Source organism: Melospiza georgiana, chromosome 4, assembly GCF_028018845.1.
Source record: "Melospiza georgiana isolate bMelGeo1 chromosome 4, bMelGeo1.pri, whole genome shotgun sequence".
In the NCBI taxonomy this organism is placed as follows: domain Eukaryota; kingdom Metazoa; phylum Chordata; class Aves; order Passeriformes; family Passerellidae; genus Melospiza; species Melospiza georgiana.
In genome coordinates this window covers 205487-219031 of record NC_080433.1, presented here as the reverse complement: position 1 = coordinate 219031, position 13545 = coordinate 205487, and the positions used below count along the sequence as shown (strand labels likewise).

The window sequence follows — 13545 nt, the reverse complement described above, 5'->3', positions numbered from 1 at the left end:
TGGTCTTTTAAGCAGCTTTTAGAAAAGGACAATTGTTGTCATACAGTCATACTGAAAGACAGGTAATAGAGGTTCAAGTTTTAAGAAACATTTTTATAAACGAGAGGAAAGGAAGAACTATTGTAGAAAGATGTTTCAAATTTCATTAGGAAAAAATAAAATGAGAAATTGTTACAAATGTACAAGAAAAACACATTCTAATTCATCTCAGTTCTAATTAATGTATTAGGTGATGGCTTAGCTTTTTAGCATAGGAGCCATTTGTAAAGCAACAAATACTGTGTCTTCCCAGAAATATCAATTTAGAAGCATTAAAAAACAGGCCCCATTTTTGTGAACGCGTTAACCAGCAATGACGGTATGAAAAATAGGTTAATATATACGCAAAATAAAACTCAGGACCAAGTTAAACAGTTCTCTAAGGGGTACGAAGTTCTGTACTTTTCACTTCTGAGCATGCAGTGAGGACACACATACCATCAACATACACTACAACGTTTTCTTCTGTTCTCCTTCACACACTTTTCTACATACAATTGATTATACAAAACTGTATTTGCTAAGTACTACAGAAGCTGAGGAAGCTCAAATGAACGTTTTGTGAATTCTAACAATTGGAAGGCAGTCTGTGTTTTCTGTGATAATGGCTTTCCTTTATTGATCCCTACTCTCCTCTAGTGAACTCCAGACAATGTTCCCTTACACAGCAGGAGGAGACACCTTCAATCCCTCCAAGAGCTGCCTCAGGAGAAGTTCAAGGAATCCATACAGATGTAGAGTTACAGGTATTCTGGTCTAATGCACTGCTAAGCCCATGGAAATCAAGGCTGTACAAGGATTTCAAGAATCTTTATATTTCAAACAACAACAGCTTGAAATTTGAAGGGATTTGTTAAGGTCTGCTTGAAAAGCACCAGAAATTACAAAATATAAAGTAACTATAAATCCTTATTTCGTTCTACCAAAGTCAGGAATGGATTATGGTGGCAGTTTTTGGCATCCCACTTTAATTAAGACTGACAATTTCAAAACACAAGAAAAAGAGTAACAAAGTACTTAGAACCTATATAGCAGACTTAAAAGATTTTTTATGTTTCATTTAATATTTTGGTAGTTTTAAAAAAGAAATTACATCTCCCAGCATTTTAAGACAAAAAAAAAAAAAAAAAAAGTAATCAAGCATTCAATACACCCACTGGAAACAGAATTACAACAACAAAAGCTTGTTTTGAAGTAAACATGCAGCTAACCATGCATTGGGAAAAGATGCTTTAAGTAACATGACAGTGAAGCTCTGAGTCACTGCATTTTTTGGGTGGAATTCCTTTCAGTAGAGGGAGAGAGGCGCTGCTTTTTAAGAAAGCTGATGGAAGTTTTCCAGGTGCATTTTGGATGTACTCAGCTGTAGCTTGGGGCACGATTCCAGATTGAAAGCTGGATTTCTGTGAGTGTCCTTTCATATGGTCTTCCCAACACCCGTGGTAGTAAATGGCTGGTATGGGTTTGACAGGTGGGCTGTGAGCTGGGGTAAGGAACTGGCTGTGTGCAAAGAGCTGCAGCCAATGGTTCAACACCCACGTGGGCACCAGCACCCACAGAAGCCCATCCTGGACACAGTTCAGTGTCCTGGCTGCTGGCACACAGCTGGGGGAGGGCACCCGTGGATCACCCAGGCTGAGCAGCTGATGGTTTGCTGGGGGGATGTGATGTGATGTGATGTGATGCCATCCAGAGGGACCTGACAAGCCTGAGGAATGCAGCTATGCAGCCCTTGTGCACAGTGAGGTTTAGTAAAGCCAAGGGCAAGGCCCTACACCTGACCTGGGGCAATCCCCAGTACCAGCAGAGACTGTGGGGTGAATGGATGGAAAACAGGCTACAGAGAAAGACTCTGGGATTCTGGTAAACTAAAAATTGGACAGGAGCTGGCAATGTGTGCCTGCAGCCCAGAAAGCCAATCACACCCTGGGCTGCACCAAAAGAGGTGTGGGCAGCAGGCTGAAGGAGATAATTCTCTTCCCTGCTTTTGTTAGACCCCACTCAGAGCACTGTGTCCAGTTCTGGGGTTCCCCTGTACAAGACAGATGTGAATCTGCTGGAGTGAGTCCAGAAGAAATGACAAAAATGACCAGAAGGCTGGAACATATCTCCCATGAAGAAAGGCTGAGAGACCCGTGGTTGCTCAGCCTGGAGAAGAAAGGCTTCAGAGAGGCCCTACTGCAGCTTCTCAAGAGGGCTGCTTCACCCTGGATTGCCCAGAGAAGCTGTCAGCTGCCCCATCACTGGACATATTCAAGGTCACGTTGGATGGGGCTCTGAGCAACCTGACCTGGTGCAGGATGTCCCTGCTCAGGGCAGGGGCGATGGAACAGATGATCTTTATGAGTTCCTTCCAACCCAAACCATGCCATGATTCTAAACAATGTCGTGAAGTTCATTAAAGACCTACATCTCTGATCTTGGAACAAAAAAAGAGAAAGATGATGTTGTAGGACTGTAGGAATCTGGTTTATTGGTGATTATTCCCCATCTTTGAATGACAGGAAGCAAAATGAATCTATTTCTTAAAAATCAAGGCAGCCTACTGTCATAGTGCACCAGACCCTGAAGTAAACACATAAGGGAATCCACTGTTTTATGGAAAAATTCCAAGAGAGCTGTGATATTGCTGCTAGCAGTCTACATGACCAGACACTCAAAATCAATGGGGTTTTTTATATGTGGCATGTATATGGGTCCCTTCCTGTTTCAGCAAAAGCTATCAAAAATATCCTTCCCAGAAGTACCACCTGCAGATTGTCAGCGTCTTGTACTGGGGAAAGCTACCACTTTATGTATGTCTCTTGTAGAAACTAATTCTAGAATGATTCTTAAGTATATTAAGAATATTAAAATAGGTAAGGTAATCATCCAACCTTCTGTCTTCTGTCTTTCCAAGTTTTCTGTGGGTAGGAATGAAGTCTCATTCTGGTCTTCCTGATCTACTATTTTTTTCTGTGATGCTGATTCATCCTGTTTAAACAGGATGAAAGGGAGAAAGACAAATTTTAATACAATTTATAAAAACATATTAGTCTTTGATCATTTGGTCAACTTAAAAAAAAATCAATTGGAAACTTTTAAATTACTCGAATTGACTTCTACTTCTTTACAGTCATACAACATGACTGCCCATCAACTGAGAGAACTAACAAAAGCCTTTCTCAAGCAATGCATAACAAAAAAAGGAATTCTAGACATTTAATTTGGCTCCAGTTCCTAAATACACCAGAAAAATTAATGAGAATAATTTGAAAATATCAAACCTGTTTCTCCAGTTCAGAGAGCTGCACTTGTGGCTGGGATTTCAGCTCGTCCTGACAGCAGACAAACTCTTCAAACTTCTGTAGAAGTTCATCTGACAGAGGGGAAAGAGGGGAGTTAAGGTCTGTTCTTGTCTTTTTTGCCACACTATGTCCATTTTACACACATGCACAATAGTTTATGAAATCTCTCTTAGTCACTGCTTCAGCTTTGGGCCATAAAGAAGCTGGAAAAAAACCTGAAATAAAAGCTTGAGGCAAGATCAATGTCATTATTTTTAACACAGGTCTATGGGGAAAATGGTACAGTTCACTTTTCTTGGTTGTTTTACTTATAATTTCAGTAGAAATTCACACTGTGAAGAACAAGGCACATACAAAAAGGACTTGTGTAAGTTGACAAAAAAATTAAACAAATCAATAAAATCAACTAAAACAATACATCCAGCTCAAGAAACCTCCATAAGCCCCAAAAGACAAGAGGCTGGGACAGTACACAAGCAAAGCACCATATATGTTGCCCCACACTTCTGCTCCTCTTGCAGCTGCCAAATACAGAACAGGGGGATCGAACCAGCCCCCCTTAGTGTGAAACAGCACCACCATTCCTGTGTCCCTATGCAACCAGGATTGTCACATCAAGCCACTCTTATGAGCTGTTATAAAAGCAAAGGCAGAGAGAAGGCAGCCCAGGAGGAGCTGCCCCCCCCAAGGGCTGTGCCTGCTCACCCCGTGGTCCCTGTGCTGCAGCTCCGTGTCGCACAGCTGGCACCGAGGGCTGGCCAGCGTCCGGCTCCAGCTGCTCCCGCTCAGCCCCGGGGACAGCACGGCCACGTGGCAGCTCCTCCTCGGCCACCGCCACACGGCTGAGCAGCCGCTCCTTCTCCTGCACCTCCAGCCTGCGCGCCTGCTCCAGCTCTCTGTACTGCACCTCGAGCTCAGCTTGCGCTCTTCTGGCCTCCTCCAGCTGCTCTGAGAGACACTGCACCTCCTCCTGCAAGCCATGGGAAGCCAGCTTCCTCTCGGCCAGCTCCAGCTCCATCTTCTCCCTGAGATCCTGAGCCCCTCGTCTCTCTGCATCCAACACATCCCTCATGGAGCTCAGTTCCACTTCCATCTTCTGGCACTGATCTAGGAGCGTCTGTAAAACCATACAGAAATTAATTTCTCTCTCAACTAGTTAAATACCTTGACAAAGCAATGCACGTGAACTAGATTTTAAGGTTCTCATTAAATCCTTTTAAGATATCTGAGTAGCAAAAGGGAGGAAACAAACATGTCAGAAATTTCAATTTGTTAGAAAGAAACTGCCCCACAATTTGGAAACTGCAAGAAAGCAATGCTGGGAGAAACAACTGCTCATCACTGTGGTAAAGAAAAGTTAGGTCTTGATTTAGAGGAGGGGAATTTAGACAAAAGAAGCAATAGAACAGCGGCCAGGAGCTCTCTTTTAGAAGAAAGCAAGCTTCCTAAAAAGGGGAGGAAGAGCTATAACAAATGAGGGAGAACTCAACAATTACAGAGTAGAATTTAAAAAACAAACCAGAACAAAAGTGTGTAAGTGAAAGGGGAATGCTGAAATATGAATCTGGAGGTAACAGAGGGCCCCACACAGTACCCACTGCTTTAAGAAAGATCTCAGAAGCCTCTAGTCAACACTGACCAGAGACTTAAGGTGACCAAGAGACAGAAACAAACCTTACACTTGCCCAAACTCCTGTTGCCAACCTTCCTCCTACTGGAGCTGTGGATGGTCAGCACAGCTAATTTCAGGAGGAATCTGATGAGGAACTCCTTTTACTTTATGAGTAGGCTTCACCCTCATGGCCTCAAGTACCAGGTCTCCTTCAGACCACAGAATGTATGAGGGAAGTCAAAGACACCGAGGAGAAGCCAAGGGAGCCAACAACCATGTCACGAAGACATCCATGCCAGCACCCCATGATACAGCCTCCTGAGTAACACAGCCAGTAGTGAGCACAAGTCAGCTCACTGAGGTTCTTTACCCTCTTCTCAGTAGGAAGAGGACCCACCATCATGGGCCTGGCTGGGACACAGAGCCAAAGAAAGTATGTGGGGCACAAGTGTGTAAAAATTATCAAAATGAGGTTCAGCATTAGACTGGCTGGAGATCATGCAGCCAGTGAATATGAGACTGATTCAGTATAAGTCTCTTCTAAAGGGATGGAGAATTTTCAGAAGTTCAGATATTGGAAAAATGAAAAATACACTCATCCTCTATCTGCAAACCAACCTTTTAAGAGGTTGTGTTCTTAATCCTGTCTCAAGGAGCCTGTGTCTATATAGTCATACATGCACAGACTTGATCTCATTCTCTTCACACTCCAAACTGATGAAGCCAGAGCCAATCCCACTCCACAAGCTGTGCCACCAGATAAGCAAGTTCTCAGCAAGACATACTAAAGAATAGCTGTTTCTGCTCTGATCTGGCCTGGCAGTCCAGAAACACTGAGGCTTCAGCAGCACTGTGTTAGGCATTTTTGCTTTCGGGGAAGGTTTGTGTATTTGGCTTTGAAAGTACAGTCAGCAGCCTGGGTATGGAGAGATGCACACCCTGCCCACCTGCCCGGGATCATCAGAGCTGGCAACTGCAGCACCCACTGTGTGGCTGTACCTGCTGTGAGCTGTGCACACAGACCTGCAGCTCTAAACCCTGACCCAGGGAGGGCGGCCCCAGCTGATTTCATGATGGAAAGATGGTTCCAAAAAAACCTATTCTGGTAACTTCTGAGCCACTGACAAAGGCCTCATCCACCACACACACACACACATACCTACCTGGTTTTGTTTTTCAGCAGTGTGTAACTCCTGCTGCAGCAGTTCCACCACCTGAGTTCGTCCTAACAGAGCTGCTTCCTGCTCCTCGAGCTTTCTCTGAAGTGTGCGCAGGTTCTGTGAGAGACAAGGCCATTCCAGCATTCCAGTAAATTCAGATTCCCACCTTTCATCCATATACCTTGTTTTTGTAACATACTTACTGTGATAGCCTGAATTAACTAATTTTTGTTGACACCTAATTCTGGACCCCTAGTGCAGTAGGAGGAGCTTACTTGTTAAAGTGTTACATTACATTTACATTACATTTACCTTACATTTACAAGTGTAAAAAGTGTTACATTATTGTGCTCCAGTTCCCTGCTTCATGAACAGGGAACTGGAGCACAATAATGTAATACTTTTTTCAACTGTCCTTTCTCTTTGACTGATAGCAAACCAGCAGATGGAAACTAAGGACTCAAAGCTCCAGCTAGCAATCCAAAAATCTCCAAACAATCAAAGCATCTTTCCTCTTATCCCTTCTGAGTTACTTAAACGAGAGCTGTTCTTTCAGAGTGTCCTCTGTTTTCCTTTCTCCTCCCATGATATGATTATTATATCAAATATACCTGTTGCATCTCTACTTCCGTATCTGACTGGACCACCATCTTGAGCAATTCAGCTCGATGCTGCTGCACATGCTCTTCCAGGAGAGCTTCCTTCTCCTGAATCACCTCCTGCAGGGAGCTCAGCTGAAAACACAAGCCACAAAATAAAAACAAACCAACAAGGTTATGAAGCTGACAGACACATAGGCTTGCTTTCAACATCCACCAGCACATTGTGTGTGCGATGGAGTTTTCAGCTGGACAATCTTACACATCATCTTGGTCAAACAGTATTTTTACTTGGTGTCTTTATCCTACTATTATGTGTATAACAACTGAGAAGATTTCAGATCCCAGAAAGCAAAAAGCATAGAATTTAATCTACAAATACGTAGAATAATAAAATAAATTATTACTATATAATTAACAGTTCATAAAACTTCTGGGATTTTAACTGTATAGGATGCAGCCCAATTCACAGTTCAAAAGCTAAACCTGCAATTTTGAGTACTAAAAAAATCTTTCCACAAATAACTACAACATACCATTAATGCTGTGACATCCTGTGATAAGCAGCTGCCCTGACACCCACAACAGAACACAGAGAGGCGATGGCAGGCAGGGAAGAACCCAAACTGTGACTCAGAGGAACGGACACCCTATCCAGGTCCTTCCAGGGACTGTTTTCCCCCTCCTCAGAGAGCCATCAGTCCCACTGTCCAAGGGTGAAACCCATCTCTTACCCACAGAGCACCTTTTGCACCAAGGGTGGGTCTGGCCTGGCGCAGAGGATGAAGGCCAGGACAAGATCATTTGGGGATTGTGAAAGATTTAGGTAATGTTTAGAGGAGGAGCCAATGGCAGTGAAATGGATGGACCTAGGGGATTTGAGGAGGCACAAGACTGACAAAATTGAGGTAAGGTAATTGAAGACCAGCAGTGTAAGCATTGTCTATTATTTCATACTAGTCTAAGCAGTGAGGTGGGAAACACAGACTGATGAATAGACAGAAATTTCTGTACCTGTGTTGCATACTTGACTTCAGCATCCTTCAGATTCACTTCAGCTACAGCCAGCTGTTTCTTCAGGTCCTGAACAGCCTCCTCTCGCTCCCTGAGCTGCTTCTTCAGTACTTGCACCTCCTCTCTGTGCCCTTCACTTGTATTTTCGTTTTTCTGATGTTGCAAGAGGAAAAAAGTGGGAAGAAGAGAAACAGAAGAAAGTAAACTTATCAGTATTATTGGTTAATAAATTAATTTTAAAAAATACACTATAACGCTACTTTACTCTTCACTCCTAATCAGATGATTATTTTTACTACACTACTTCATTTCTTAACTTCACGTTTGTTTCTTTAAATGAAGTTGTCCTATGTTAAGTAACTATTTTCCCTATTTCTGTGTAGAGATGCACAAGATGCTTTTAACTGGGAAGTGTCAAAGCACTTGGCAGGGCTTACAGTCCATGACTGCTCACTATATAATCTAAGGCAAATTAGATTATTAAATACATTATTTATTATATGACTTCCCTGATTTTTGAGGCTTTTTAACATCACAAATTTCTCTAATAACAGAAATAAAAACATTAAAAAATTAATTATAGAAGAATATTCTCCATGTGACAAAAGGGCAGACATTCTAGACTACAGAAAATGCCTATGGAAGTCTCTTCAGACTACAGGATTATTAGCAATGAACTTATTAGTTACAAGCAAAGGGAACAGGCAAACAATTATCAGTTCTACTCCACTTAAATCCTCTGTTTACGACCAAAAAATGTAAACAAGAGTTCACATAAAATGTGCTTAGGCTGTGTTGACTCAGACAACCCAGCACACTACACCTGCACTCGTCTCTCTGCCTCTCCAGCTGGGTGAGGGCAGGTCCCTCCCCACCTGTCCCTGAGCAGACAAAACCTGCTCTGCATTCTTATCTCAGCACTTCCAGCTACTGCCAGCACACAGTGCTGGGTATTTTGTACTCGATATATATAAAACACATCTCTTCCACTTTTTATTTGTGGCAGGTATTGGGTCAAACACCATCGATAACACAGGAATTCTACAGAGTATTTATGTCTTTAAACCCAATCTGAAAATACCATGAAGGCTTTTAAAAGTACTTATACATTAGTGTAATTAGGGTAAGAGGCTACTGCTCCTCAAAAGCTGTTTCACCTACAGAGAAAGTCATTGGCAGGAGGCAGAACAGAGACAAAGAAGCTTCAGTTGCACTTAAATTTAGAAATAGAACAAGACAGAAAAATAAAGAATAGAGATGCAGGAAGCTCTAAGAAGCCAGGATATACATAACTTGTAAGCCTGGGGCAGAGGAGCTGCTGGGGGAAGACAGTTGGATTAGTTTGCTTACTTGTAATTGGCTTTCAGGATTGATACTCACAGTTGGATCTTAAAAAGCCTCTTACACTGACCATTACATGAAGTGCCACACGTAAGGACAGCAGCACAGCCACAAAGAGCTCAAGCTTTTAAATACTATGTTTTTAGAGATGTGTAAGTTCTTATATCTGAACATAATTTATCTTTACCCACTTCAAAAGTTTGAGAGGAGCCTCAAGTGTCCTGTACACAAATACTATCTGAGAGGAGGAGATAAGATGATATTTCCATTCTTCTCAAAATAAGTCACTCTGCTAAAAGCCCAGGAAGTAATAGTACTAGTTAGATATTTAAAATATAGCCTTCCCACAGGGCCCACATCACTGAGAGAAAAAACACAGTCCTTTGCTAATATTCAATATTTCAGCATTAGAAGCAACTCTAACCTAGAACTTTCACCTTCAAATAGCAGGGTAGCTGTCTAGGAAATACCCCCATTACTCAGGACAGCATCTACTTGGAGAAATAAGTTTAAATAAAGGACTCTGTATTTTCTCAGTAGGTCTAACCTTGCAAGAAAGAAGCTAGTGCTTTCTGAGTCAAATACAAAATATTGCAGGAAACTGCCCTAACATAATTTCACTCAAAACTATGTTCTAACCCAAACCAAATAAGGCTGTGGCCCATACCACGTCCACTGGAGACTGTCTCAAGCCCTCATTCCTCTAATTAGAAGGCCATTTTTCTTAATGGCTAATTTACATTCATCTGCATTATCCTTTTACAGTTTGCCCACTTTCTTGAAGCTCACCTTCCTCCTACAGCTGTAGAGAGAAATGACATTTCTGCTCTGACTTTGGTTGACTAAGTAACCAAGCTGTTCGAATGTCTCCCAAGTGCAGCTACTAATATGATAGGAGAACAAAAAGTCTCTTGCTGCTCTCAGAATTTATCTTTCCTGATTCCAAAGGAGCAGAACATAACAACACTGCACACAAGGCCTTGCAACTCTCAGTGGAATAGCTAGAACAGTATGTAAAAAAGACAAGGTCTCTTTTTAAAATCTATATTGCACCAATTAACTGATGATCAGCTTTCTCTCATTTTGCCTTCTTCAACTGATAACTTTGAATTTTGAAGCAAGAACACTCACCACTCCTCAACAGCAAGTCTGCACAAAGTCGTGTAACAGCACATGGATGTTACACAGACATGCTGCAGATAGATAGAACTGAGAAAGAGCCTCAGCAGCAGGAGAGGAATGTCAACTGACACAGCTAACAGCTCCTGTGGCCTTGACTGGTCTCTACAGCCAGGGAATGCTGCTCATGCTTGACTGTGCACTGGTTAAATTTTGCCTCATTTTTCTATTATGGCAATCCTTGAGATTATCCAATTCTTCATGTATGAAACCAGATGGTGCTTTGCATTGAAAAAGGCTCTCAAGTTGGTACTGGGAATTACAGAAGTACATTTCTATGATTTTATGATGCTCTCAATCAAAAATAGTCAGCACAAGTCATAGAACTGATCTTCATTAGCAGTCGCCTCTCATCCAACAGCTCTCACAGGCACCTTTTATTGTTCCCTACAATATTTTAATATTTTTTTTCAATGTCTGAAATAGCTTTTATGTTCTCTGGTTTAATGAACATCATCTGATGTCTGGAAACCATTCTGGACATCTATCCCATTTCTCTTCCATAATATTACAAACGTTTTAAAGAAAACATTGTTCTGCTGATCACATAGTCAAGTTTTCAAAAATTACCAGCTCCAGGTGGAGCTTCTAGTTAGTAGCTAACAGTCTCTTCAATGTCTTCACAGAGGACACTTTTCCCCCAGTTTTACCTAGCGTTACACAATTATGGTCTGTCAGCCATAAAGCTTTATGGTGGCTCAGGAAGCTACACAATTCGAAAAAATTTATATTTATTTTTTTATATTAAAGTTACTGCCTTCCAGTTTCAATGACCTCCTTACCTCTTTGTTTTTGTACACCAGCCAACCTTTGCTGTACCGACATGACAGGCAACATTTTGAAACTCATAGCTCAGACAGACATACAGTTTCTGCAGGAAAGAGTTCGCTACAATAGATTTCTAAAGTCATCCAGAGGGAAACCAGCCCATGACCTTGAGGAGATCAAGCTGAGCACTCCAAGGGCATCTGCAGTACAAGGAAGCTAGACAGACAGGCTTCCTAGAGCACAGGTACAGACATCCTTGCTGGAATTATGAACATCCTGCTAGTAAGACAAATAGACCCTGCTGGGTCACTGTGATCTGAAACATCAGGCAGTACCAGGTTATCAGTAGAAGCTACATCTTTTAAATAGCCCCCTTCTCCTAACCTTGGGATCCTCCAGCTCTGCTGCTGAGGCCTGTGCAGGCAGTGGCGCTCCTTTCTCGGTCAGCTCCTCGATGCGTTTGTTCAGAGAGGCCAGTTTGGCTTTGGCTTGAAGTTTAAGTTTCATCACTTTGGCATCTGCGGCCTCTCGCTCTTTCTGGAAGAGAAGGACACAAACTCACTGCCCTGGCTCCAGTGCTGCTACCCAAGAAGCACCACTTTGAGAAAGCTACATGGTTTGTCAGCCTGCCGTATTCTGTTTAACCCTGCCTGCCCAGTAACAGCACTATCTAAAACATATCTGCAAACCAAATTTGTTCTGATACACCACACATCCCAACACTGGCTTCTACCCCAGCACTTCCTTCCAAAGGACAGAGCACTCAGGGACTTCACTCAGCAGTGAATACAAACTCGATTTGACTTTCTCTGCTACATGCAGTCCCTCAGAACTATCTCAAGTAACCACACTCCCACCACACCTCAGGGTGGACAACAACTATCTTTGGGAATGCCTCATGAAACCACCGGACCAGTGGATGAGCGCAGCACAGGTTTCTCTGTGTCAAACACTCTGAAGTGGAGAAAGAACAACCTCACACAAGATATTAGTACTTATTAGAGCCACTGGGAATCTGCATGGGCCTCAAAGGGCTCCGAGACAAAATGCTGTGTAATTTGGATGTAACTTATCTACTGTAGTCTAAATTAACCCAAGCAAACTAACAGACGATATCCTACATCTCTTAGGGTTGTCCATTATTCGACTTCCAATATTTCTCGGGAACTGACACCATTTGTCATTCAGGTATCTCACGTTCAAAAGAAACCAGCGACAGGCTTGCACAGAAGACTGAAGCAGCATTTTACTCTTGGTCCTCAAAGAAAGAAATGGTACCTTGAGCACAGTTTCTTTTTCCAGGAGCAGGGCATCCTTTTCTCGAATCAAATCCTTCAGCTGAACAACCAGCTTTTCTGTTTGGGCTAGGCGCTCCAACACCTCCTCAGGTGCCTCCTCCATGCCTTCTGCTTCTGACTGCAAAGCTTCTACCTGAAACAACAAAATCAGTGCTCTGAAGGAATAAACTATTAACAGCCTGCAGCAGAGCATCCACATGATAGCTTCAGCTCCAGTCCTCAGTGCTTAACTCTGCTCCCTGCAGGCATTTCATGAAGCCTGTAGAAATATACAGTTAGATGAAACCAGGAGGAAACTCAGAGAACTTTTAAGCCAACACATAAAAACAAAGAGTACCTTGCTGAACACCACATGAACAAATCTGAAATGAGAAGGACCCTCACACACTGTCCACTGTCTCAATACCAAAGGGCACCACAAAGATGAAGCCTCCCACTATGGCCCAACCATGCAGAGCTTCCCCTTCTGCTGCACACAATTACCAGTACTCTTAAAAGTCTTTTTTCACCTGAATTCTAGTTTGTTTCCTCGGATCGCGCTGAGATGTGGAAACTGAGGAGATTAAGGTCTGTCCAACAGAAATGCTGACTTAAGAGGTGAGGAGTAGAAGAAAAGCAGACTGGAATGACAGCTCAGTCTAGTGCTCAGCAAGGAAGAAGCAGGAGTCAGTTCTCACTGCAGTCTAACAAACCAGGGTTCCCAAACTAATTGTCAATAAGATCTGAAAGTCTTTAGATAACACTGTACTTACAGCAATAGACGGTTCAGTAACTGCATCTCCATCATCCCCAGACAGCTCTTGTAAAACAGTACTTGCTAAACCTGACAAACGGCTCAGCATCTTGAGCCTAAAACAAAACCAAGAGTCAGAATACAGAGTCAAAGCTGCTATGAAGAATAAGCTCCTTTATGCCGGTCTCTAATGTTACAGCAGTTGGTGACCACACTTGTAGGAATTTGTCTCCTATGCTAAGAGAGAAAAGCTGAATTAAAACTTCAGGAAAAAAGAAATGGTCATGTTAACAGGAGCTGCTAGACCCTCTGAATATTAAAGCAGAGGATGTGCTGGTGTCAAGAACATGAAGATTCTTTCACTGCTCCACATGTATGATTGAAAAATACACTTTTATACCAGATGCCAAGTCATCCTCATAGCTCATTCTTGATCTTTATGAACAATGACATTACAGAACCACAATCTGTGCAGTTTACTGAAAAGAAAGGTGATTGTTAAATGATGTCATTTC

General features: G+C 42.4%; 1 protein-coding gene across 1 annotated transcript in view; it reads right to left on the bottom strand.

The window, feature by feature from the left end:
• Positions 1-13545, bottom strand: part of GOLGB1 (golgin B1) — a 40413-nt gene that overhangs the window by 22177 nt on the left and 4691 nt on the right. The window contains exons 4-12 of the mRNA XM_058022306.1: positions 13050-13146; positions 12278-12430; positions 11384-11536; positions 7712-7864; positions 6710-6832; positions 6102-6215; positions 4032-4443; positions 3306-3397; positions 2916-3012 (exon numbers count right to left, since the gene is read on the bottom strand). Of these exons, the coding sequence (XP_057878289.1) occupies positions 2916-3012; positions 3306-3397; positions 4032-4443; positions 6102-6215; positions 6710-6832; positions 7712-7864; positions 11384-11536; positions 12278-12430; positions 13050-13139 (1387 nt within the window). The 5' untranslated portion in view covers positions 13140-13146. The remainder of the gene's footprint in view (positions 1-2915; positions 3013-3305; positions 3398-4031; positions 4444-6101; positions 6216-6709; positions 6833-7711; positions 7865-11383; positions 11537-12277; positions 12431-13049; positions 13147-13545) is intronic.